At 38.3% G+C, this 27,679-nt stretch overlaps 1 protein-coding gene across 22 annotated transcripts in view; it reads left to right on the plus strand.

Moving 5' to 3' along the window:
• The first annotated feature begins 337 nt into the window (after positions 1–337).
• Positions 338–27,679, plus strand: part of KCNMA1 (potassium calcium-activated channel subfamily M alpha 1) — a 523,932-nt gene continuing 496,590 nt past the window's right edge. For 19 of the 22 annotated variants that reach the window (XM_087767657.1, XM_087767658.1, XM_087767666.1 and 16 more), the window contains exon 1: positions 556–1,207. In XM_087767657.1, coding sequence (XP_087623783.1) covers positions 893–1,207 — 315 coding nt within the window. In that variant the 5' untranslated portion in view covers positions 556–892. Of the gene's footprint in view, positions 469–555; positions 1,208–27,679 lie in introns of those variants that run through there. The other 3 variants (XM_087767664.1, XM_087767663.1, XM_087767665.1) reach the window with 3 other exon arrangements.

A 27,679-nucleotide genomic window follows, 5' to 3' on the forward strand; every position in this document is an offset into this window, starting at 1 on the left:
CCGGGCAGGGCCGCGGCGGCGGGCGCGGGGCCGTCGCGTCCCCCGGCGGCAGATAGGGAGGGGCGGGGAGCCGGCGGCAGCGGCGCCTCTGCGCGTGTGGGAGCAACAGCCTGAGCGACAGCCTGGGCCCTGGAGGGAGCTCCTGAAGGATGGGCGAGGAGGCGGCGGCAGCAGCGGCAGCGCACGCACAGACGGGCCAGCGGAGGATGAATTAGGAGCCACAGGAGGCTGCTGCCGGCACCGAGGGGGGAAGAGGAGAGGAAGGGGCTGGACTTGGAAGAGGAGGAGGAGGAGGAGGAGGGTGCGCGGGGGGGACTGAGTATCGCTAATAACAAGTTAAAGACTAATAACAATAATAACAGACCACCTCCGGGAAGATCCGCGGCGGAGGCTGAGAGATCCCCGCTGAGGCCAGCGGGGTTGCAGCGCTGGGTATCTTGGAGAGACGCTCCGAGGCATCAGTTTGTGGTGGTGGTGGATGATTTTTCTGGGGGTGGGCGGGGTGGGGGCTGTGTGTGCGGGAGAAGGAAGGGGTGGGAATCTGAGGAGGAGACTACCTTTTTATTATTATTTTTAGTTGTTTGGTTTTTTTTAATATTATTTTCGCCGTACAAGGAGGACGCTCGGAATTCACCGGCCTGTCGGCTCCCGAGAGGGACCCGGGGATTGTGCGGTCGCTTTTCTTCCTCTTCTTTTTTTGTTTGTTTGGTTTGGTTGGTTGGTTGTTTTGATTTGGGGGCTTTTATTTTCATTATTGCTATTTTTTTTTTCCGCTGAGCAGCAGCGGCAGCAGCAGCAGCAGCAGCAATATGGCTGGTGATGGGTTTTTTGGGGGGCGCTGGCGGCGGGAGGAGCTCTCGGAAGCCCCTGCGCGCCCGGCTCGCTGTTAGCTATGGCAAATGGCAGCGGCGGCGGCTCCTACCCGGGCGGCGGCGGCGGCGGCGGCGGCATTAGAATGAGTAACAATATCAACGCCAACAATCTCAACACAGACTCGTCCTCCTCCCCCGTCAATGTGCCCAAGATGGATGCGCTCATCATCCCGGTGACCATGGAGGTGCCCTGCGATAGCCGCGGACAGCGCATGTGGTGGGCTTTCCTCGCCTCATCCATGGTCACTTTCTTTGGGGGACTGTTTATCATCCTGCTCTGGAGGACCCTCAAGTACCTGTGGACTGTCTGCTGCCACTGCGGGGTCAAAAACAAGGTAACTCCCCCTCCCCTTCCCCTCCTGGTGCCGGTGGTGGTTTGGTGCGGTGGTGGTGGTGAGGAGGAGGAGTAGGAGCGGACACCTGGGTGAGGTGGCACTGGAGGAGATGCCGAGGGCTGTTGTTGGATGGCAGTCTGCTGTCTGCTGTTGTGGTAGGGTCGCCACGGGCTGTTGGCAGCCGCAACGTCGGGAGCGTGGCTGGAGGGGCAAGGTGGTGGGTGCAGCCCTGGGATGTGGCCCCCTGTCCCCTTCTCTCCCTCCCACCCCACGCTTTCATCTGGTGGCACGAAAGTTATGCCTGGTGTCAGCTCGCCCTCTCGGCGAGGCACAGGCATGGTGGGACGGTGTGGTTTGGAAGTTGATACGCACCCCCGGGACCTCATATGATGGCAGGGTGGGAGTGTTTATTTGCTGATTGAAACTCTCAATTCTCTTACGGAATGAGAAACTTTGGCAAAATTAAAAAGGTAAACTTCTCACTTAAGTAAATCTTTTTAAAGCTAGTTCCACTCCCCGAGAATCTTTGACGCTTCTGTTTGATAAATTAAATGTAGATACCTAGAAGTATTTAGTGCATTCGTAAGTAACACACTAGATCAATATTCTTTTAACCTAAGTGCGAAATCTTTGAGGCAACCTCTCTGCCCCTTTGATTTTTGCATATTACCAGCTGGAAGAAAGCGTAGTATGTGAAGTAAGGTCGGCTCCTGGTTTGAAGGGTCTCTTTCAAACCAAAGCTAAGAACTTGCTCAGGTCCAGACTTTCATTTTTGTTTAAGATGAATGGGATAGAAAGTGTTAAGACTGTATTTGTGAAAGTGGTTTTTGACAGACCCCAAAATAGACCAGCAGCTGGAGTTTCTCCCCTTCCCTTTTCACATTTTTTGGATTACAAATGGAATAATATCTGCTTCAGTTATTCCTGGCACACAGACACCCACAAAAACACACACACCTTTTAATATATGGTTGCTAGGTTGCTGGCTTGCTTTGACGTACAGTGAGCTGTCTTCCCCTTTCTCCTGTCCCCTCCCCCCTAAACACACTTGATACAGCGCATAACCCAGCTGTATGAAGGACCTAACACTTCGGGGAAACCAGGAACAAAGTTAGAGTGTGAGAAGTTATGGTACTTGTTTGTTTGTGTATTTGGGTTTAGCGCTGTAGGCGTTTGGTTTGGATTGCCTAAACGAACCTCCACATTCCAGCTGGAAGTAGAACAGTTAGAGTGAACTTGGCCTATCTATGGAAGAAGTGATTGCTAGAGATAAGGAATAAATAAAAGCCTTTAACTCAACCTTAAACTTCATGAAACCTACCAGGCAGTATCAATTATGTATAGGCATTTTTTATTTCATTCAAAACCAAAACTGAACTTTCTCAGAGAGGTGTTAGCCAGGTATGATGACAAAGCTCAAATGAATTTGTGATAATAAGCGTGTTTTGTAAAATACCATTTCCTGCAACAGTAAAAGGCGATTTTCAAGAATGGGTGGGTAGTTAAGAGTTGCCTTCAGTTTCTTCTGTGTGTATTTAGCACTTTCCACACGATGAGACAAATCTGCAAGGGCTACCAGGGATCTTGACGAAAAAGAAAATCCTACAGGTTATCACCTTGGCTTCTTTCCTTGAGAGAATGCAAAGTTAGAGACTTGTACACAGGCTTCTTATGCATAGTGTCTTCGTGGATATTGTTGGTCTGATAGTCCATTGTTGGGACATAGTCAGTTAAAGCAGATCATTCATTTCTTAACTAGTACAGAAAGGCACATCCAAATTGTCTTTAAAACCTCTTAGGCTAAATGTATCAGCTTGCTAAATAACAGGTATCATTGAGGGGTTCCAGCATTTCCAGTCTGAATGATTTGACATACTGCGGCTATGTCAGGTTGTAAGATTTGAGTTTATTTCATGTTTGAGTCCTGAAGTAGCTATGTCCATGAATGTCATTCCCTGGGGCAGGAGGATGAAGGACTCTGCAGGTAGGGGGAGATATATGTCTCTTTTTAGATTGTATTTGTTCCACTTGTAAGGGTTTTCAAGCCTCTGGTGAGGAGGAACTTTCAAGGGCTGATCCTGCATTCCTTACATGCTAAAATGGCGAATTGGAGGGAATTGTGTGTGTGTAAGGAGTAACTAGTTATTGCAAAACACTGTTCTAGTATTTAGAGTATAAAGGCTAACTAAAGTAACAACTGGAAATGTTTTAACCTTTGCTGTTATCTGACACATGCTTTGTGCTGCATGGTAACTTGGGAAAGGCTGCCGAGGCTGCTGGTGAAAAATGCATATATATGCTATGTCGACTATATTGGACCTGCTAGCAAAAGCAATTTTACAAGAAGTAGCTCCTCCTACTGCAGGACTGAAGAAGTTTTTTACATGTTAGGACCTTTCCTTCCTTGTGCTGCCTCTTCTGCTGCTCCACAGGTTGTAGGAGAGTTGGGTTATCCAACATCATCTCACCATCTACATAAAGAGTGGTCCTAGCGAGTGAGCTAAGAGAAGTCTTTCTCATGTTTACTTTCTGTGGCTTCTTATTGAACAATTCACATATATGTGAATAATTCACAGAGTTACTGTGCTAACACCCATGTCCATATATGTTGCAAAAAGTTTCTTTTTTTTTTTTCCCTGCTATAGTCTAAGCACAACATTGTATTCCTCAGATTTGTCAGTGACTGTCAAATTGATTTTGGGATGTAACACTTTTTAATGGCTGCATAGAAGGATTTAGAATGTGTCAGTGTCTGCCCCCCCCCCCCGTAACTCATTGAATTTAAGGCTGGAATTTAAAAATGTGATATAAACAGTTTAACACTTTGTGGTATGAAATTTCACTACAGTTTGTTTGTTTGTTTGTTTGTTTTTTCTCTTGGAGATAAGAAAGTCAAGATACTCTAAGTCAAGAATATGAAAACTTCTGGTAACAGAATAATAAACTTTGCCCCTTAGAATTCCATATCCAATTTATGTCATCCTATGTGAATAGGACGTTAATATTAATCATGTACTAAAAATGATTGCTGAAGTTTAAGGATTTTTATGTTCCATGCTTGCTTTGTGAGATGACATTTTAAAAAATTTGTCAAAAAGAAAAATGTGAATTTCGACCTGTGTTGTCCGTGTTTCATGTAATGTGAGTCATTACAATTGAAGCCCTTGTATTCCTTTATTTAATATGGTATATGATTTTAGATGTAATTCTTCCAAAATTAGCTACAGTCATATTGCAGAGACTTAACAAATGCTGTTTTTCTCCTCAGTATTTACGTCGACATTTTTAGGAACGCCTAGGTATTGTTAAAGAACTTGTCTTCTCTTTGCTTTTTGTTTGTCCCTTGACCAACTCATTCCTGTTTGTGTATGAAAAGTAGAATGTGAGATTGAAATTCAGTGGGCTGGACTCTGACACCATTAGTTGCCCTTGTTTCTGGAAACAACAGAAAAATAAAATAAATATTCACGATGAAGTACACACACAGTTACACCTAGTGGCTAAATGCGTATTATACAATCTGTAGTTCTTTTGATTATATGGATCTGCTACTGCATTTTCTATGCACCTGAAGGGCTTTTTCTATTGACATGATCTGATACCACGCTTTGGCTTTGAACAAACTCTTAAACAAGAAAAAGGTGCAGTGGAATGAGAAAGTGCAAGTTTGGGGCACAGCCAGCTCCTGAACCTGGCCAGTGCCGAATGCGGTACCCTTTCAAAGAGTGTGATACTAGACCCTATATCGCTGCTCCTTGGTTCCCCAAAGAGTAGTACCCCTTATGTACCTTATGCCTTCAAGGCTCTAGCAGGTAGAATGTATCTTTATTGCTGTGCTCCTCTTGGAAAGATTTCAGTGTTTTGAAGAGCTTTCCCCTCGCCCCAACCTAGGACTCATGTACATGTAAAATGATCATGTACATTATGATTATAGATGGCAGTTGCTGTTCTGGAATCACAAGCCATAGTAATCTTCCTTCATATTGGTCTACATATTTTGGAAGTTTAATAAAATATACAGTGCTAGATTTGGTCAATAGAAACCCATCGATATTCCCATTTGTTTTGAATAGAAAAATTGAAATTTTATTGGAAGTACAATATTTGCAGAAGTCTTCTTTGAGAAGTTAAGAATTTTCACCCAGACCTCTAAGGCCTGAGAAAATTTGTAAGTGGAAAAATTTCAGTTTTCCCCAAAACAAGAAGCGTTTCTACCAAACCGGCTCTCCTATAGCTGGATTTGTCACTTTCCTAGCAATACCTGCATAAACCTCCTCTCCAAATAAAACTAAAACAATCTCTAAACAAGGCACTATATATTGAGAAAAGTGTGAGAGTGTATTGGAAGGCATGCGTGGACATGTAACGCAGGAGATCCCTTCATTTAAATCTGTATGTGGAAACCTCACCTTGACTCTCTCGAAGATGTACCGAGCAGAAGCGTATGAACAACTGGAAGGCTCAAGGGATTAGCAGCGGACTGTAATGCATTTCGCTTGTTAGTCACATGCGCAGCCTGGCTCACGGCACTGAATCGTTCCTGTCTCATGGCTATCAGGTGGTCTGTGCGTAATTACTCCGTGAGAGTCCCACTGGACAGGTTGCCAATTGAGAGATGGACATGGTGGAGAGGTCAAGGACTGAAAGAAAAGGTACTCACAGCTCTTTGCAGATGGTGTTTCTACAAGTGAAAAAGGCACCGATATGGAGAAGTGTGTGCTGCTGTTTTCTACGCTGTGAAAGAGATGACGCTTTTGGCTCTCTGGAGCTCATAATGGATTTCAGATTTTATAAACTTATGCTAAAATTGGTTATGCATGCAGAAAAGAAAATGTATGGACGAGGATTTAAGCTGTAAACCAAACAATCTTGACCGAAATGTTATTTTGATGCAGTATCATTCTTATTTTCAAGGCTTTGCAACACATACATTTAAGGAGAAAATCTGTGCTCAGAAGGAATTTGCAACTCTCACATGTTTGCAAATCTGTAAATGCTAGTTGGAAACCATTAGATTTCACAATTTTTTCCAGTTCAGCTCAACAGAAGAAATGCCTGTAATTGGGAACGAAAAGCTTTTAAATAACCGTGATCTATATACGCAGTTTCGATGCGGTGGGATTTCTGAATGCAGAATGAGGGCAGTTTACAGCCCCAGAGATAGAAACACTGAAAATTTAGAGCGCGCTAGTCCTAAGTATAATCTCTGCAGGGTAAGGATCTAATGATTGTAATTAAAAAAGCTATGATGCTCCATGTCTATCCTGTAGTATTGCAAGAAAGTGGATTGTGAATCTTAGTCACTGAGTGTCTTTCCTGGGACAAATCTTAAAAAGAAGCAGTAATCTCTAGTCAGCAGGTAAAATACAGAGCAATGGTCAGTGTTCCTTCAGAGACTGGCTCTGCTATGCTGTGGAATCCAACTTAGATACTGACAAAATTTATGTGAATTGCAGGGTTGGCTGGTAATAATTCCTCAGCAAGATCAGGCTGTGGTTCAGCAGCAGTGAGGCATTCTGTGGTGTGAGATTGTAGTACAGCAGTTCCAGAGAATGAACCTGGTCAGACATAAACATAAAATAATGCTGGATGAAATTAGGGGATGGGCTATCCTTTCGGTTCTATTAAATGTACCTAGTCACATTGCATAAGATTATGTATTTTACATGTATGAAAATTAGCGAATTATCAGAAGTCTGAGAAGGACACAGTGAATACAGCTTGTGGAAGTTTTCTAAGGGAAAGATTGCTGAAACGTTATGTGTGGGTGTTAATGGTTAAAAAATATTTTTCTCCCCCACGTATCATTTCAGTGACAAAAGGAAAGGGACTGCACTTTAAAAAGCTATCACAAAATGCTGTGTTTCTGTAATGAGTTCATACGCTGCTACATGGTTGAAGGCTTAGAATCACAGAATCGTAGAATATCTCAAGTTGGAAGGGACCCATAAGGATCATCAAGTCCAACTCCCAGCTCCTTGCAGGACTACAATGCCTGAGTCTTCCACCCAGCATGCAAAGTGAGTGCAAAACTATTAGATCACAAGACTAGGCTAGCATTTATGCCAACTTTACATGGGGCTGAATACACAAATTCCAGATTACATCTCATGGTTTGTAAGTGCGAGCACTCTTTTTATGACGCATAGGTCATCTTGTGTGATAAAGGAAGGTGGACATGCAGTAGAAGTTTGTTAGCACTTTTACCAATCATATAGCTGGATGAATAAATGGGAAAGCAAGATACTTATCTTCCATGGCTGTCAGAGATGTATTGGTCAGGAAGGGCCCATTTTGAATCGTGATGTTATTTATAGCCTAAGAATACATCGAGTTTGCATCTTTGAGAGGAACACTTTATTCCCATATATAGTATGCATGGCTCTGTTTAAATGAATGTGCTGCCACTGAAACGCGTTGAGTTCAGTTTGCTTTGAGATGATATATTGCATGTATTTGTCTGTTTGAGAGTTACAGAAATGGAGAGCGTTATCCAAAGCCTGTTGAAGTAGAGGGAGGCCATCCTAATAACTTCAATGGTTTTGGACTCAGGCCTAGATGTTCACAGTGTTCTAGATGAATCAGATATTTTTTCAAATTATGTTAACATTTTAAGCTTTTAAAAGCTATTTTCTTTTATTGTAGTGAGGTGTATTTACTTGGCTTGCGGCCATGGTGTCTGGGATTTCAACATTAGAAACATAATATTTAAAAATCACACAAGGTATGTTTCCATTCCAGTTAAGACTTATACCTCCTGCCAGGCCCCCTTTGGAAATCAAAATTTGGGTGCTTGAACTACTCACGATATCCTATCATGGCATCTCTCCTGCAAGCTGATCTGCAACGGCAAATTTTGGCTCTTTTTTTAGAGCCGCAGTAAGTCCACATTTAGTGGAACTGGCAAAGGTCCCACACCCCATGGATCACCTGCAGGATGGAGATGCGTTTGCAGCTACAGTCCCGTGTCCTGGAAATCCCTTTGCATGTCCTTAGCTTCACTACCTACTTTAAATATCAGAACTGCTAATGTGTAGTGGGGAAAAAAAGACAAATCTCATCACCAGGCCAGAAGAGTGTTGAGAAGTACTGTAACATCATAAACGATTGTAGCATAACAACAGCTGGGCCAGAATTTGAGTGGCTTGTCACTGTAACTGTTAGATACAGGTCTACTGTGTTGCATTTTTATTGCTTTTTATATACTGAGGAATAAATTTATAATACAGTTTTGTTCCCCTTTGTGCAAGCAAATGCTGACTAAATATTTGGCATTTTCTTTCTTGTTATATTTAATTCATTTTTTGTGATATCATTTACATTTTTATGTAATGGTCTATGTCTTATTTGTTAAACTAAAAAGGTGACTCACTGATTTGCTATTATTAATGAGATTAACTCTAGCACTACTGGTGTTGGTTCGTTTTCTGTTTTAAGTATAGGGGAAACATTATTACAGATATGTCTTTTTAAAAAAAATATTTGCAAATATTTGCACCTTAATACTACAATAATAAAGTGAAATATATTAGAATGATTCTTTAAGCACCTTGTAATTTTTTTCTAGTATGAACTCTGTTAAACTCATTTTAGTTGTGATTGTGCATGGGTATTCTGCTGGACAGAAACTACTTGAAACAGGTTACTAGCTTCTTTGACCTGTAATGGTCATAGTTGGTGTAGAGCACTTTCAGATGCTTTCAGATATCATGGTGAATCCTCTGCTACAAGTGATTTGACATCGCTTTCTTGAAAGTGAGTTTGCTGATCAAGAGGCAGATGTTGTGTGGTGTTTTTACATCTTCTAGGTTATCGTACTATAAATATTGTTTCATAAGGAAGCTGATAAATTCTACTTGGGTCTTAAGGACTGAAGGAAGAAAAACCCCTCTTTTTTCCTTCTGCTTTTAATCACAAGAACAGCCTAGTTAGGAGAAAATATTGCAGGGTCTGTCTATATGTGGTGCAAACATTTTTCCCCATGAGGACACTTCTGATAAATTGATTTTGTTATGCGGGAAGTTTTTACCACCTTTTTGTGTTAGTTCTCTTCTATTCCCAATACATTTATATCCAAAGGTGTCTGATGGCTTCAGCATCAGAAACAGTAGACTGCTGGTTTTATTTTCACATTATTTTCATATCACTTAAGGCTCTCAGCAATAATACATACTTGTTTCCTTGTGTCCTCTACTGTAATGTTATTCTTCTGCTGTCTGCAGGATAAGGTTATAGTCACCATTTGTTATGTTGTGCTTTTTTTAGAAAGACATGGATTATATGCTTAAGGAATGATGTCTTCAACTGAGAGAGGGTCTGGTTTTTGGTTTAAGGCCATACAAAATTTTACCTGACTAAATGCTGATTTTCCTCCTCTGACTCTGCCTTATATGTGTAAGTTATGGTGTTGTTTTTTTCCTGAGTCAGAACAGCAGAATTCATATTATAGATCTGTTGTTCCTAAGAGAAAACAACACTAAAAACTTAACAGTTTTGATATTTGCAAAAATAATTTTAGTTGCTTTGTTGGAATGTGTCCCCAGGATATAATAAAGTTTTAATTTACTGAAAGTGGAAAATGCTGTCCAAAGTGTGGAGCTTTGACTCTGTCTGTATGATTTAAGTGATAAAATTTTAATGATAACTTAAATGATAATGTACTATAGGAAAACCTTGATATCTTTGAGTTGCCAGCTGAATAATAAGATGCGATTCCAGGAGTGGAAGAAAAAAACATTTGATTTTTCTGATTTCCAATTGATGACATTGTATGTGTTATTAAGTTATGCATAATTTTTAAAGAAAACTCACGCTGCAGTTGTTTAGGTTAATATATGGAACTTAATTCAACACTTGCACAAAAAAGCTGTTTACACACCAAAATTTGTACTTAAGATCTGAATAAGGAGTTTGATTTCAGAGTCAGTAATAATTTCAGATGGTTTCAGAAAGAGGTATTATTGTTCTTGAAAACTTACTTCCTTATTTAGATGTTTGTCAATAAACATAACAGCTAAAATCCAGGTACTTATTATTTTTTTTTAAATGTTGGCCTTACACATCATATTATGGACTTGAGTAGGATTTACCTAATCCCCTGGCTTCTCTGTGTATATAACCATAGGAGAAGGTACTTCAGTGTTTGTAAAGTTACACACTGTTTTAAAGCTCTTTAAAGCAGCAGTGTCTCTTGCATTAACATCTAATACTCTAATTTTCATTTTCTTTTACCTAAAAGGTTGATGCACACCCCCGAATCAAAAATATTTATTTCAAGCTGATTGCTCTTAGAAATAACTTTAATTAAAAATAAGTTAAAAAATGAATTTTTTCATGCTCCCATATTGAAATTGTGGGGGTAATCAGAACATGTTATCATTTCTATGGCTACAGTTGCTTTAATAAAACTGTATATAAACTTTTGCCTGTATTGAACTTCCAGGTGATTATTTGTCTTTGGGTTTGTGTTCTTTAAAGTGAGAAACGCTAATGGCTTAAAGTGAATAGATCTTAATCTTGCTCTTATGCCAGCTGCGTACAAAAGTAAACTGTATCCTTACAATTGATTACAGAAATTTTATTTAGAGACCTTTCTTTCCTATTAAAGAGTGGTCAAATGAGAGAATGTATATTCATAACTTGTAGAGGTGGAAAATAGTTCAGCCACTAGGATGAAATGTTTACTTATTTTTTGAAACAACAAAACCCCCCCAGAATTTCATAGACTTGTCTGTTTGCCTTTTATACACAGAGAAATACAATATTCTGTTTTGAAATAGCTAATATTTCTGCCTGCAGCAGCTCAAGGGTACTACAGAAAAAACTGCAGACTTGCATTGTGTGCAGTAAGAGAGTAAACCTGCTGAGTTACTAATTGTTAAAAACCTTCACTAATGATCAGCCAGGGTATTGCTGAGTGTTGTTAAGAGGTGGGTCACATCACATAGCGAGTTAATTTAAGGGGTGTGGGTGGGTGTGTTGGAGGGTGAGGGGAAGGGATGTGATCGTGGTGGATAGAGCTCCAGGCTGTCATTCAGCACTTAACTGTGCTGCACCTGTGTGCTCTTGAGATGGTAGGGGAATACAGATTTGGTTTAGATCATACCTGATTGTGTGATTATTTCTGTGAAGGTGTCAGAGCCACATTATGTGGTGTTTACATCTACTTTATGACTTGGTATGAAGTGAAGGTGATGCAAACCATACCTGATGTGACCTAATGCCTGTTGAAGCTAAGTTATTAAAAAACAAATTTAATCCATCAAAGCAAGTTAAGTGTTTTGGGGCAGCAGTATTTTTGATTTAGTCTTCTAAGACTGGACTTACCATCCTGAGGTGATGGTTTGACAGTGCTAATAAATCCAAACCTTAAAGTCCGAGGGGAGACTCGCTGCAAGGTGCCTGAGCTGTATTGAGGACAGGCTGACTGGCAGGTGGTAGTAGCTCCAGATCCTAAACCATCATAAGTGTTTTTAGGCATTTTTACTGAGCAGAAAGGATTTCATAGGTAAAAGGTGAATACTGAAAAGTTTTAAAAGTGAGGTTGTTTCATTATTAGCATGCTGAATATTAATTTCATTATGTCCTTTGGTGAAAATGGTTTTGTTCACTTCAGCATTTTAGCTGGGTGAGAAATGCAGTTTTGAAAATAAACTCTAGCTTTTACAGCATGGTTAAGTAGATTCCCTTCAGGTGAGTGCATGTAGGAAGATGAGGTCCAGGGCACACCTGAGCTACTCCACCTGTTAATGGGCTTCAGTCCCCACAGCTGGGCTAGATTAGTCTTGAGGATATAAATGCTGAAGTACAGAGTGTGTAGAGCTCTTATGTTCTGTTATTGTGTCTTGCTCTTTGTAAAGTTAGCTATGTTTCTGGGGGAAAATCCCAGATGAGTTTTTTGGTAAGCTTCTGGCTTTATTTTTCTTTCTTTTTTGATGGTGTGTTTGGTTTTGTGGTTGTTTGTTTGTTTGCTTTTAAAAAAAACCCAACAGTGTACAATGTCTGTACAGTTTCTTACAATTGCTTTTCTAAAGAGCTCTTTCTTTTATTATGCCATAACTCTGACTTCAGCTTGTGCTTGTGGGCTTTCTGTTTGGGCCCTGACAAGCTGATCTGGGCTGGCTGGCTGCTGAAAGTGGGGTGGTGAACCAGCAGGTTGACAACGATGATGGTAAGACTGTGATTTTGGATGACATCTTAGTGCCTTAAAATGTCACAGGTGTTGGACTGTGACAGAACTATTGATTAATTTCAGTATAACTATTCTAAAATTACCTCTTTTATTTTTTTATTGCTCTTCAGAGAATTTTGGTAAGTGTAGGAAGTCTGTATGGATAAAGATATTGTTACTTGTCCTGACTAGGGGGGAAGAAAATGGGTTTGGGACAGGTTGTTTAAAGCAGTTGTTGCCTTTTTGATTTAGTCTGAGACAACAGGTGATAGACAGGGGGGCCAGACTGTTTCAGGGTGCTTTTCCTATCACTGAGAACTTTGCTACGGAGCTTTTATTTTCAAACCATTTATTAGAAGTGGAGGGAAAGGTAGTGATAGCTTCTATGAAAGGTAAAAGTTGTAGAAAACCTTCTGGCAATATAAAGTCTTCTAAAGATTCTCTCGTGTATTTATATCCTCTCAGCTCAGTAAAAAATGTTTATGAACAAGAAGTAGAGGAACCATTTTAAACATGGGCTTTTTTCATAACTGTATTTCTCAGATTGAATTGTCTTTTCTTTGGGACAAATAGTTTTGGCCCTGGGAATGGACTATTTTCAGTAGTTACTGTAAGACTGTAGTTTCTGTTGGTTTGTAAAATACTCTTTGGATTTTGAATGGTATGTAAATGTAGGCTATTGTGTAATTCTTGCAGAAAAAACAATAATGTCCATGACTTAAAATTGATGGCTCTAACGATTACAGGTAAATGAGAACATGCTCCAAGAGCTGATGGAAATGACAGTTCACTTAATCTCAGAACAAATCATGTGCCTTAAGACCATAGCAGTGTTTTGGCCATTAGTATCAGTGAAAGTAGAGGTTCTTCACTCCTGTAATTAAATTGATACTGGTTCCTGGATGTCTGCTTTTACATGATCAGCTTATTTTGGTTTATTTGGGCTCATTTCTAATAATTTTAAAGAATATCATGTTAAACTAAAATATTAGATTATTCTTTTCTTAAAATAATTGATTTTTAATGTTTAATTTTAAATTAAAATACTGGTTTAATTCAGTGCAAATCCCATAGAAAATGCTACATTCATGTAATGTATTTAAAAAAAAAAATCATTAGATTCTTCAGAATTTAATTATAGGTTGTTTCTATTTGTTTTCTGACCTCAGGCTTCTGATTAGGTTATGTAGTCTTGAGTTGATGATCTTTAAGCATGTCATCAGACTTCTGAAGGTGAAAACTTGATTCTTGTGTAGTTGTGTGACACTTAGAGCTAAAACTTCATGAAAATGTTTTAATATCAGGAGAGATGCAATGTATCTATTATAGACACAGGCTTTGGAGAGGTGGCAGCACTCATTATAAGCTGGTTTGTGTTTCATATTGATACGTTCAAAGTAAAATTCATTCCTGCACTGTGTGTCAATGCTTCTGCACCATTTAAGTTCCATTTAGAGGGCTTGAAAGGCTTGTGGTTTTTGTAGTATTTTCTGCAAGTGGGAAAATTCATTAGTAGGGCTCTAGGATATTGTTTTAAATGTTCCATTCTATACAAGGAGCGTTGTGTATTCAAAATTGGACTTAGCAACTTAAAAGGTCTATCTGAACTATTTTTATTATTGTAGGATTCAGAGGCCACACTGTTTTGCAGGCTTAGTTATGCCAGATCCTATTACCAGCTTTGACAAAGGGACGATCCTGTGCCTCATGCATCTTATGATCTGAAAGAAGATAATAAGAAAGCCAGGAGAGGAGGAGGGTTGTGAAAGAACTGGTTTGCCCCAGTCCATATAAAGCAACCTAGTGATCAAGATAAGTAAATGATTTTATTAATGTACATTCACTCACCCCATTTGTTAGATTTATGAAGGGAACATGGTGTTTGAGTTCATTAGAGCAGTTACTATTTTTAAAGAACTACAGGTGGTTAAAACTTGCTGTGCTTGACTGTACCAAGTTCCCTTCTTGAAGATTTCTTTTTCACATAAGCGGAGAATAAAAGGAGTAAAAAAAAAAAAAAAAAAAAAAAAAATTGGATTACATGAAATCTTGGCTGGTTTTTTAGCTGAAATTTAGCATAGGAATATGTAAGAATAGAAAAACAGAAAAATACCATGGTGGAGGGAATGAAGGCTGATGACTAGAAGAAGGAAATCTGTCTAGTTCAGTAAGGAGTGTATGGTATTCACTTTATATATGTGCAGACACTTTGAATATGCTTGCTCCATTGCCATTAAAAAAAAAAACAAAACCCAAACAAAACCCAAAAAACAAACAAAAACAAACCAAAACAAACAAACAAAAAACAAACAAAAACAAAAAAAAAACCCAAACCAAACAGTTTTTGAGTACTCATATCCACACTGGATTTAAAGAATAATGTTACTTTTAGAATCTAGGAAGGTTCCCAGTTAAACATATGCTTGTTGATTGTACTATTTTTAGCTTCTTTGTACAACACGTGTTCTCCCCAGATATTTATTTGTGAATGTTGTATTCTGTTCTTAAAAGGAAAATATCTCTGTGGCTAGATTCTTTTTCAGTATCCAAGAAAGGAAAGAACCGGGGTTCTTGTTGGTGCTTTACTTCTTCGAAATCCTAGATGGGGTAAATTAATTAAATCTAAAATGGACCCATCTGATAGTGCTAGCAATACCAGGGGAGAACAGGTGAAAGAATCTGAGCTGGAATAAACATATAGTGCATTATATAACCTATAATGTAATCTGTGACACATCACAAGCAGAGGACTAATCTTGGTGTTAGACTATTTACTTTTTGTGTATTATTGTTTTTAAGTCAGAGTTAATATGATAGTTTGAAATGCTTATTTCTGTTGTGTTGCTAAAAAGCTAAATATTTTTTCATTATTAATAAGACATGTATTTAACCCATCCTATAAACAAGATACAATTCTCTGTATAGATTTGCTTGAAAATAAATGTGTTGACATTGTTTGAAACAAAGTCACTATTTCAGAAAAATAGTATACCTGTTTAAAATTTGGAAAGCTATTATCCAAACTAAAAATCCTGAAAGGTATGCTGCCAACCCAATTTTGCCCCCAAATTTATATTTGTGTAAGAAGAATACAGAATCTCTATGCAGACATTTTTGTTGCCAAAATTACCTTGTTCTTTAAGTTCTCTGCAATACTTTCAATGTAGTCATTGCATCACTGGGAATAGGAATGTAAAAATGACTGTAAAAATTGAATTGTATTACCTGATTTGGGAGGCATGCAAAAGGTAAACGGTATAAATGCTGGGAAGAAGTGAATTAAATTAGAAAAGAAATTGCAATGAAGAGATTAAAGAATGGCATCTATTTGCAGTGCAGGGTTTGTAGTTTGGCAGGGCTCCTTAGCACACGTTCCGTTTTCATTATGGCACCAGTTAGACATGATTTCTGTGTCATTGCCTATGTTATGGAGTGTGTGTCTGATAAAAGACTTCTAATGCAAGGTCTTTGAGGAAATGTATTTCATGAGGGCAGGGCAGGTGCCTGAGCCTTTTGGCATGACTTAAAACAAGTGGAGAAAGTAGGCCATAGAGCTTTTTGTGAACTTAGGAACTTAGCAGCTAGATCTTTATCCAGCTTAAAAAAAAATAATAAATAATAATAAAAAAATCAGTCTTATTACCTGCCCTTAAGTCAAATTCTATCCTTGTCTATCAATTTTTTTTGGCATCCTCTGTGCTTTTATTTCTTGCTGCTTAAGTTTCACTTTTTTTGGTAGTTTAAAAAAACCCCAACAAGCCACGACAAGAATCTTTCACATGAAGGCTGGAAGGAACTTCTCATTTGTTTCACTTGAATTTCCATCTCTCAAGTGAAAGATTCTAGGTGGTTTGTAAGATTACATAAATGTTGGTTGTCTTTTTGTAGTGGAGAGGATTGAATTCAATTTTTAATAAATAAATTTTCAGAAGAATATATTCTGCCAAAATTGGAATACTTACAAAACTGTCAGTTTAACTGGGTTTTCTTAACTGGGGGAGGGGAAAAGATGATACCGAAACTCTTCCTTTTTTCTTTTTTGACAGGAAATAAATATTTGACTTTAGTCTTATATTTTATCTCATATTGTAAAGTCAAAACCAGTTAACAGCTTGATTCACATTCTTCTTTCAGGAATCTTATTTTGACAAGTCTTTATAGTTTTCAGGAGTTCTTTCCATATTAGAAGTAAATTTGTTAATCTTAAAATTCTGTGGAATACATCAATTCTGTTCTCTGCCCAGCTGTATTCTCTGAATATTTCCATTCCTAGGGTGTGGTTATATAAATATGTATGTGAAAATCCGTATTTTTTAATATGTAAATGCGACCAAATCTTTTATGAACAATTACACCAAAGTTAGGTGTTTTTGCAATGTGCTGTTCTATCAGAGTAAGTGTTACGCTCAGTTTGATGTCTATACTAGATTGTGGAAAGCATACAAAAATAGGCAATTAAATATGTTTCTCACTGTGGAGATATGATAAATTCTACAAACCCACTCAAATCAATTGATTAGATGTCAATAAGGAAGGATTTAGCAGCTAAATGACTATAAAAGCTGTGGTCAGTCATTTAATATGTTGCATTGGCTTTTAATAGTTCTTCTGTTTTCATATAACTGTAGATTTGTTAAGAATCTTATGTGGTTTATTTGCCGATGTAGCTATTATAGCAGACACAAATATGTTATAACGGGCATACTTAATGATGAGCCCTTGGGAAATTTAACACAGCTTTTCAAGACTGGAAAGACAGACAGAAGTGGCAAGAAGAGAGCAATATACATCACAGAAGTAGCTGGTCTGTGAGAAGACAGTGAAAAGAAAACGTTGAATAGTATGTAATTTTTTAAGTGCTTTGTGCATTCGTGCCTTTCTAGGCCATTCTTATGCTGTTCTTTATCAGTGTGCCTGTTAGTGTGTTACAGAGTTCACTTAATTCTTCAGTGCAGTGTTTTTGGGCTTAGCTTTTTAATGCTGTTTCCTTTCATCTTATATGAAGTTTATGGTCTCAATGCAGAATGAGGTATTCATGGCAGTAAATTACATAGAGACTATCATTCTGTGTTTGGAAATTGTCGTGGTGTTCCCCCCCACCAGAGGTGAACATCAGAATGTGGAGGCCTGTTGCTATATTGAGTGTAATTCATAGTTCCTGGTTAGTGGCAGAATTTTGGCAAGACTGATTACCAGAAGTCAGAGAAGGTTTGATGCTGTTCATGTATGTTTATGTGAGAAATGTGTTGATGATATCCCAGGCTATTCTACTTCACAAAGAGAGGTCCGAAATAGTTATTTGCAATATATATGACAGGTTAATGCTTAATGTTACTCAAAACTTTGCTAATCCATGATGTTGGTCAATTGAGTTGGAAACGCATGCTACATTAAATGACAGTATAATGTAGTCTTCCAAGATATGCACCTTCAGGTTTTTTGTACCCAAGAAAATTAACTAACTCACCTTCTTCCTCTATTGCCCTCTTCATAAGCCTCATAAGTACTTCACAGAGCATCTTAGTCTGAGCTGAGCTAGATCAGAAATAGATTTAGGCCAGAAAGGAAGCTTCCAGGTTGGAACTGGTTGATCAGTGTAGCAGAAATAGGAAGTGCCTTGCAGGTTAAAGGAGCTCTGAAGTCTCAGGCTTCTAAGAGTGCTGAGATGTCTGCAGTCTAACTTCAGATGGAGCTGCGAGTCCTGAGTTTTAGTGAGAAATTACACCTTAACTGTTTTTTAATTTATCCAGATGGCTTTCTGATGACTTTGGTGCGGTACAATGTGGTCCTTTTCTCCTGTTTGGAAGAAACTCTGTTATTATAGAACTTAAGAAGTAAACATTCATTGTGTAGGTACTTAAAATATAGCTCAGGGACTAGATAATGGCTAAAACAGAATTTTCTACTTTATCCTTTCCTGGTAAAAAATTGAGGCTAACCAAATTCTTATAATTTACACACTGATAGTAGCAGCAAAGAGAGAAAAAAAGCTAATGCTTTGTCTCTCAATGCAGTTACTGGTAGAAATTTATTTTAGAAGTTATCAACAAATAGGTTTTGGTTATTTCAATTAAAACAGCAATTTAATTTCTTAAAACTCCTACATGTGGTGGCATGGAAGAAAAAGTAGTGTACTATTTTATCATGTGTTATCACAGCCCACTAATGATACTTCATAAGATGTACTATGTAAGTGCTTCTTGGAAACTGCTATTTCTATCAATCCAGAATGAAATTTTACAAAATATCTGCATAGTCAGATGCCACTGAAAAATGTAACTTTTGATAGCATTACCTGGAGTGACTTTTATTCTTGGATACTCTTTGGGATTTTTATCCACAGAGCCTAGTCTCTCTTAGTTGGGATCTTTGTGTGTGGCATTTATACAAATGTAACTGGTAAATGTACAGCCAAAACCATTCAGAGGACTATATTAGTGCAGATTTAGTATTTCTTTTTTTGTTTGCTTTTATACTTAATCTAAATTACAGTATTGTGATATGGTGCATTAAGAGATGTCATATAAAAAGCTGCTCTGTATTGCTTTTGTTCACCACATCTTAGAAGTTTTATTTTTATGTTTTGGTGGCTAAACACTTCTTTCTTTTTGTCTGAGTCATTTTTCCAGTGAAATACTTAATCATCATAGACTTAAAAGTCCCCACTATTTGTGCAGCCAAACATCAGTTAGGTTACCCGCCCTTTTCCTCTCTTCATCCTGTGCCCCATTCCTTTTGCAAAGAATAACCATTCTGTGGCTTTGTACAAATACCTTCTACTATGTTGTCTTTGGATTATTTTAAATGAATATCACACAGAGCTGGTGCATTCTCAAAGTAATACATTATAATATGCTACTTAGTGCCAGCACAAGTTTGTGTACAGGTCTTTCTGGTATTATTCTAATGATGTCAGGACCCTGGGGGTAACTAATAAGTTCCAATTCCTATACAATGCATGCGTTATCTGGAATAAAGTGATATCTGCCTGCAGGACAGTAGCATATGGTTATGGAGCTCCATCTAGCCTTGGGTGCATCTTCCTTGGTGGCCTGTATATTACTTTGCCTGAAGACTTCTAGGGTTTCTAACTTTTTTTTATTTCTTCAATCATTACTCAGTAGGGGTCCTCCTGACACTTTGGTATGAAGTCTTATTATAATACAGACTTAAAATAAGTCTCATTATTGTAACAATAATTTCCCCAACAGTTCTTGAGTTGAAGTTCAGCTCTATGCAGGTTTCAGTAGGAGAGTCCTGCAGAGGCCCTCTGTGTTGGGTGGCCTGGCTGAAGGTCTTTCCTGGGAACCAGAGGTGGTAGAGGTTAACAGAAATATCTTCCTCATTCCTGAAGAGAAATAACATTCTGTAGGTTCAGAAGTGTTATCTCGTTCATTTTTTTTTATGCATCTAGCAAGCAGTCAAATCAAATCTGAACTTGTACTTAAGTAACTTTTATCTGCTTAGGACTGAAACACTTGTTCTGTGATGTTCTGAGAACTCTCAGTTCATATTAAGCCACTGTCAGTTCAGGTTCTTAAATCAGTATGAAATTCTTAACTGTGTAACTTATTACTGTTAGGGATACAAATGGGCCAGTGCCAAAGCCTGAAATCCAAATACAGGGATTTAGAATCCAGTCCAAGAATTCAAGGTAAACTCAGCAAATCCTTGGCCAGAACTGGCAGCTCTCCAGGTTCAAAGCCATTCATTGTCATCGGTGACATTCCAGCATTTGAAAGTGTTAGCTGTTTATTTCTTTAAGTATTGAAAGTCCCCTGATAACAGTTGTCAGGAGGTTAATGAGTTTAAAACCCCAAGAATGCCAGGGATTTTGTGATCCCCTGACTAGTCTGTTTCCAGAGATGAAATCTTCTCTTTATTTTAAAGAGAATCTTGGACTAACTGAAATTTTCCACTGAGATGACTAATTAAAGAAGGAAAAAAAACCAGCACCAAACCACAATCAAAAGTACTAAATATGCCTTAAAGGGACTGGCATTCTATAGTACCAGGAATACTGTAACTCACTATTTTATTTTTAGCTACATACAAATCCCAGAGAGTAATGGAGGATTATATGATGCTGGAATTTTTTTTTTTTTGAGATTTCATACTGAGGTCTGGTAATTTCCTGGTTTTCTTTCTTTTCCTTTAAAGAATGTTCTTATTGAAACAAGAAAATGTGTCCTATAAGTTTAGGAGAGATGTCTATAATTTTGAGTAGCTGTATTTTTATTCCTTTTTTAATTTGGGAGAGTCCCTGCTAAGAAATGTCAAACAGTACATTTTTAATTAGCTGTTCTAGGATTGCTACAAAATATAGGTATAAAACATCCATGTGTAATGCAACAGCAGTTGCTAAAATTCTCGTGTGTTACGTAGGAATAGGAAGTTAGAGCTGGGCAACAATAGATCTCAGGAAAAATGTGTATGGGTATGAAAAACATCAGTCATCAGTTAAGTGGAGTGTAGCAGCTGTGTAAGAGCACATGGAAGCACTCCAGGAAAGAAAGAGGAGTAAGGAATATTATACTTAATGCAAATTTGGCTTCAGGTACTCAAAGGTGTTTACCCAAAATGAAATTTGGCAAGAAGCTCAAAATTAAAATAATCTTAAAAATAAATGCACATACATAATTACCGAGAGTTGTGAATGAACCTAGAAAATAAGCCAGTTCTGTATTTTGATGGAAAGTTGAGTTTTGGAGAGTAAAAAGATGAGAAATGTCAGACCACAAAAAACACTTCTCCACCCTTATACCTATTTCTCATCCTCTTTGTATCCCATAAACTCTGCCCCTTCAGCCTCTATGGAGGCCTCCTTTGTCTATATTGCACAAGTAAGATCACATTTCTTTACCTGTGGTCTGCTCTTCTGAATGTGTTTTGTGCAACTTTGCTCAAGAGGGGTGAGAACAAGAACCTGCCTACAGAAAACAGATCCAGGGGGTTATGCTTTAGCAGCAGGGTATGAAAATCACCCAGGCAAAGAATGTGCATATCCCACATCCCAGAAAATGGAGGGATACAGCAGTTTTGTGGGAGGGTGGAGAGCGCTCTAGCCTTGGAAGGGGAAAGCAGAGTACTGAATGGGCACAAGGAATGGCCTGAAAATATTGTTCAGACTTCAGTAAACCCAACAATATCAGAAATAATATTAGTCACAGGCCTGATTTATAGAAAAAATAAGCTGCAATACACAGAGAAATTCAGCAGCTTTTGTTCTTGCTGCCTGTGCAAGGAAGAGATTGAAACCAGTAGAAAAGGAGTGAAGAATAGCAGCTATGAACCTTCATGGAATGGAGTGTTTTCATTAAAGGAGTGTGTCCTAAAAGACAAGGAGCAGAGAGGGGGGAAAAAACCAGCAGGTACCACATCATTCAGGATGATTAATTGCAGTAAAGAGGGTGGGAGACTTGGATAGACTGTAGGAAGCTTGTTGCTAGAAAAAAATAAGTCTTTTTTGTATTTGCTTGGTCAGTGTCCAGTGCCTCTTTTTATCCAGTGTAAATAGGAAAAGATTGTGGTACGTCACTATTGGTCTCGGTTTATCATCCAAATGCTTCTTTGACTGACTTTAGTGGGAAATTTGCATTCTATCCAAGGTCAAAATACTTCTCTCTGGTGTTAGAAAAACAGTTCCTTAAATAGATTGCCATTGTTTCTTTCGAGCATTTGAAGGCTAGTGGACTGCTGTGAAAGTTCCACTTTTAAAGACAGGCCTGGGATACTAAAGGAAACAAATATTATATGTAGTAAAATGAGGATAATTCAAGTCCACCACAGGAACCATAAGTGTACTTTGTAAAAATGGAAGCTGAAATTATGTAATTATTGTATGTCTCTTGGAAACATGGCTTTTTAAATGATGCTTTTATAACCCTTGGAAGGGCAGCAGTACAAGGAGGGTATTTTTTTTTTAGTTTGCTTTTGATGAAAGGGCTTCCTAAATACAAATGACTTATGTAAATTCCAAGATAAAAGCATGAAGAAAATTGCTTGGTTTTATTCAAGCTTTAGGAAAGAAGGTAAGAATATGGTATATCATGGAAAGAAGAGAAGCTGTATGATGCCGGAGTACATTGATGCTCCTGCTTGCAGCTGTCTCAGCTTTACTAGATGATGAGTTCTCATAGAAGCAGATAAGCTTGGCACAGCTGTGATCCCACACTGAAGTACAAGCATCACAGTATTTCTTTTCCTCTATTAATCATAAATGTCAATGCCTTACTTGCTTTTACTTCAAAGTAAGGTAATTGGGAAGTCTGGTATGCGTTTTGATTCAGATATCACAATTTCTGGCAACTGCTAAGTTGGAGAGCTACATAACTTAGACTTTTCCATGTGATATTTCCATCTATTTCTGTGAATTTATCACCAGTATCACTTAGACAAATAAGCACAGAGTGAATGAAAATCAAGCCTTGACCCTTACTTAGGCACAGGCTTTAAGTGTTTAAAGCATTGTGGTCTAAGAAATGAAAGATGATATATTTAAAAAAATAAAATTCTGGTGCCATGGAAAAATCCTAAGTAAAAAACTGCAGCAGTTACAAAATCTGCCTTGTAGAGTCTTACTCTATGGAAATTCTTGGGTCACAATGTGGAGGCAGATGCTGCAGCTGTAGAAGGATGTAAAATACACAGATGAGACTTTACACCTTAATAGTCTTGAGCACTTTTTCTGAGTGAATCACAGATGGCAGAAGCACTACCAAGCCAATTAAAGGCTCTAAGCATGGAAACTAAAGCTTTAACTGTAGATCTGCAAGTGTCCTGAGCCTCTAGAAATCGGGCTATTCAGCATACCTATGCACCCAAAACAGCTGACTAATGTAATTCCTCCCTCATTTCCCATAGTAATACTTCTGGTGTGGTGGCATCTGCTGTTGTGTGGAAACCAAAATACAAAATATTGGTGCTTCTAACATCTGTAGCCCCACATAAATAAGTCTTTGCAAGTATGAAAGAACATGAAAATGTGTGCTTCCATCAAGACCTGTCACAGCACAGCGTGCCTTCATGGATGAACAGTTACAGCTTTTAGCACTGGTTTTGTGGGACAGTGAAATGGCATATTATTGTCTTATTATTAATGTGTGAGATATTATCAGCTTTAAATTTATAGTTGTTATCTCTAATCATTTATTGAGTCATGCAAAAACCATACCAAGTCTCAGGCAGAGTTAAGTTGTGGCACTGAGTGTAACTCACTATCTCTACTGAGAAACTTTGAATGGGTTTTTCTGCATTCAGTCAGACTGAGATGGTAGTCCAATGGGAAACTGAAGTTGCTTAAGTGAGTGGGGGGGGGGGAAAATGCAGTCTTAATTAGAGGAGGTGGTAGTACTAAGTAGCTGAATATGATCAAATTGAGAACTTGTCTTGAGACATTTGGCCATTCCCCCCCCCCCCCCCCTTCTGACTTAATGAAGAGGACAAGGGGTTCATTCAAATGAGAGTGCAGCTCTGAGACCACACACAGTTATATTGAGAAAACAAGAAATGTGAGGTCTGAGTGCCTGGACTGGTCTTTAATTTGTTCAAAACATCAAAATAAAACTACCTCAAATATGAATCTGGTTCAAGATGGTAAGCATGTTTTGACCACAGTCTACTAGTGACCAACACTGCAGGAAATTTCCACTCCTGCAGGCATATCTCAACAATAAAAAGCCTAAAGGTACAGGTAGGGTGTTTTTGTTGTTTTTCACCCCCTCTGTGAATGCAGTGCATGGGGCAGCAGGTTCTGCCGTAGCTGTGTCCAGCTCTGGGAGTTGTCCTGTAATGCTGCCCATGTGACGACTGGCATTGCTTAAATGAAGTGTGCTGCCTACTGTAATGATCCCATATGGTCCAGCATGGATGAAAGGAAAACAGCTTGGACCCATACTTGGGAAAGTGCAGTCTCAATGTTAAAGACTTTCGGGATGTAGGTGCAGCTATAAGGCAGAAACTCCTGCATTATCTGGTTTATTGTGCAAAGGGATGTTTGGTAATCTAAGCCCTAGCCAAAAAATTTTGTCTATTTGGGACCAAGTTTAGTGATCTAAGATAAACATGGATTGTATGGTTTACTGATTGTATTTTGAATTCTTTCTGGTTTTGAAATGGAATCCAAACAATTCTGACACTATCATTGCCATTGCGTTTATTTTTTCTCCTCTTGCATTTTTTCAACTAGTTTTCTAACTTGCTCAGAGTTTCTGCTTTCTGAGGGAGCTGTCTTAAAAGTTCCTAACAAAGTTCTACAAAATATGTTAAACATTGTCATTTTACTCTGGTAAACCTGGCTATGAAGGATAGCTTCTTTCTGGCTTTCAAGAGACATAGAAGTGTAACCTTTCACAAGTAAGATTAAAACAACCAAGATCTGTGGAGTCTCATCTCTTATTGGCACTGTTCAATATTCCTTTCTGCGTTTTTAATAGCATCGTAATTGGGCTTTTTGCCAGCTTGATGTAGGAAGATAATTTATGATAGATAATGTCTAGTAAATGAACTGTGGTGGTATTCCTGTTACTTACCTTTTTATGATCTCAGAAACCCAGGCTTATGACTTCCCTGCAGGAACCTAGAAGGATGTTCCTTGGCTCTGAACCACGTGCACATTCTGTACTCATCATAACTGACAACAGGGATGAAGTGCAATCGGTGAACATCAAGGGAGGGGACGTGAAAAGCTGGCTTGTTTGTGATTGCCATTTTGATATAATGACTTGCACTGTGTTCTAAGTTCATGTCAATCCCGATGTGAAACACTTGCAGCCTGCAGGCTCACGCAAGTCTCTCTGCTTCCAGATCTTCTAGATGCTTAAATGCTATGTGAATACTTAACTTGTCCACTAAGTTTTGCTTCATAAGTATGAATTATTTAGAGGGAAGTGAAAACTTTCCAACTCTGCTTTACAGATTTTGTTGACTATGCTTTCCAAGTCTTAAAGCTGCCTCTCTTAGCATGTAGTGAATTGGCTGTATTTGTATTTGTATATGTCCAGCATTGGGAGATGGCTCACAAAGTGCATCTTTCCTAAGTTTTCTTAAAAGGACTTTAAATAAGTAAAATACCCCTTTTTCCATTTATCTAAATGTTATACACTTGCACGGTGCCACTATGAAGAGATAGTTTGTCTTTGAACGTTGGCAAAGCTGGTACAGTATGTTTTGACTGCGGTGCCTCACCATCCTTCTTAGGTCTTTTTTTTGTTTAAGATTTTATCTTTTCACTTAAATATTTTGAATGTTGTTTAGTATTACTTAAGTAAACTGGAAGTGACTCTTAAGGAGATGTTTTAGAGAAGTTAAAACTACACCAAGTGAAGTACAACACATGGGCAAGTTTAAGGATCACTGACTATGTCTCACTCTCTCGCATATCCAAGAAAGATGCTTATGACCATAGAGACTCAATGTACAGGACAGATGCAGTAAATGTTTATGTTGCCCAATAGAACTGAACATAATTAGTCAGTGCAATATAAAGGTACATACTAAATTAAATTTTCTCTGCTGTGCTATACATCTTGAGGTTCAGACTTTTTTAATTTATGTTAGAGGCAAACAAAATTGTGTGATATCACAAATGAGGAGTAACTCAAACAGATCTAAAGAATAAAAAAGGATAAACCTAATGGCATGGAAAGAATGTAAAACATCAAATTTTAGAGAAGCCTTCAAGTACACATAATTCCAAATATTTTTCTTCAAGAATCATGAAATTCTTGGAGGCAAAAACATTAAATGTGGATGTTTGTGTTTTGGAAGAGAATTCTTTCTCTGTTCTTGCACTTAGATGGTATTGGATATATGTGCATCCATTTGAAGATCTTAATTTTGTAGGCACCAAAGCATATCAGACTTTGGAAAACTCTTAGGACAAAGTCCTGGGTTTTTTTTTTTTTTTGAGTCAGACTTTCATAACAGCAGGGAAAGAAAATCATGATTTTTACCTCTGGTTTGGTTCCTTGCTGCCGTACTCCTGAGGCAGCTGTTGAAACTGCGGATGAGCACTGAGTCAGAGGTTTGCACTGAGTAGTCTGCTGTTGATAGAATTTCACGTTTGCTTTGCAGGAGTGTCAGCTAACAGAGTGGCATTTCCTGTTGGAGTGATCAGAAGAATGGCAGGAGACAGGATTTGCACAGCTGCCTAATGAATATTCTAAAACATTGAGTTATTTTAAAATGTGGCTCTGAAATTCCCCATTTAGCTTATGCACTTGTGAGGAAATAAATGTAACTGTCTACAAAGCAGGGTAAACATTACTGGAAGTTGCATTTCTCAGTTGTATTAGTACAGCGTTACTCTCTGAGCCTCTGCCTAAAGGGAGTAATTACTGTTCACGTGAAGGTTCATCTCCTCACCCTGTCCCCATTTTTAGTTACTCTGTGTTTTCTACTCTAAAATCCTTGCCATTTTATCCTTTCACCTTTTGAAATAATTTAATTTATTGTATTGCTAAATCCCAAATTCAGGAAAGATAATACTGCCATTGGTTGTACTGTGTTGTGAGTGGGTATATCAGGTGCTTTTGCCAGTTCTTTTAATGATTTAAACTACCCAATAGCTAAAGGCAGGAGGAAAGACCTGTATGAAGACAATGTAGGGATATATAAGGGGAGTGTGATCAACCCCAGACTTCTGGAGTGCGAGAGAAGACAGTTGTTAGTGAAATGGGCTAGAAGTGATGATGAAAGGCAGTTGAGAGGAAAGTGCTGTAGCTGAAAGAGTGCTATTGAGGATGCAGGCTAGTACTGGTAATACTGAGGAGGAAGATGACAGACTGATGTGAGCCTGATTCTGAGGGAGGGGAGGGAAAAATAAATACTAGCACCACAGCTACTACAGATCTTCAGAGTTTGCCAGTGTAGCAGGGCATGTGTGAATGGATGTGTGCAAAAGGCAAACAAGGATGTAATGCTGAGCAGGGAGGAGAGGGCTGAGTAATGGGGTGATTTTGCAGCTGTCATAACAAAAGATAGGCTGGGTAAAGCTATGAAAACAAAGTAATGGGTGATACAGAGCTGCTTTTTTTTGTAGTGTCTGTATGGCCTGGTTCTGTGTGTACTAAATGGTAAATTCTCATATGCTTCATGGAGGTTCTTGTGTAATTCAGGCTAAGAAATTCTGGCCTAAAATGTTTCCTTAGTTACAAAACATTGAAGAAATAACTCAATAGAAATGGAATAAAGCTCATTGAATAAAATAGTAAATATTTTTAAAAGGGGAGCACTTAAAAAGTATATAAATGCATTTTATACTTTAATTGTTCAAGCTTTTTAATTATGTATTTAGGAAAAAG

This window comes from Nipponia nippon, unplaced genomic scaffold (genome assembly GCF_047370975.1).
Source record: "Nipponia nippon isolate SJK-2023a ecotype South Korea unplaced genomic scaffold, ASM4737097v1 scaffold_3, whole genome shotgun sequence".
Taxonomy (NCBI): Eukaryota; Metazoa; Chordata; class Aves; order Pelecaniformes; family Threskiornithidae; genus Nipponia; species Nipponia nippon.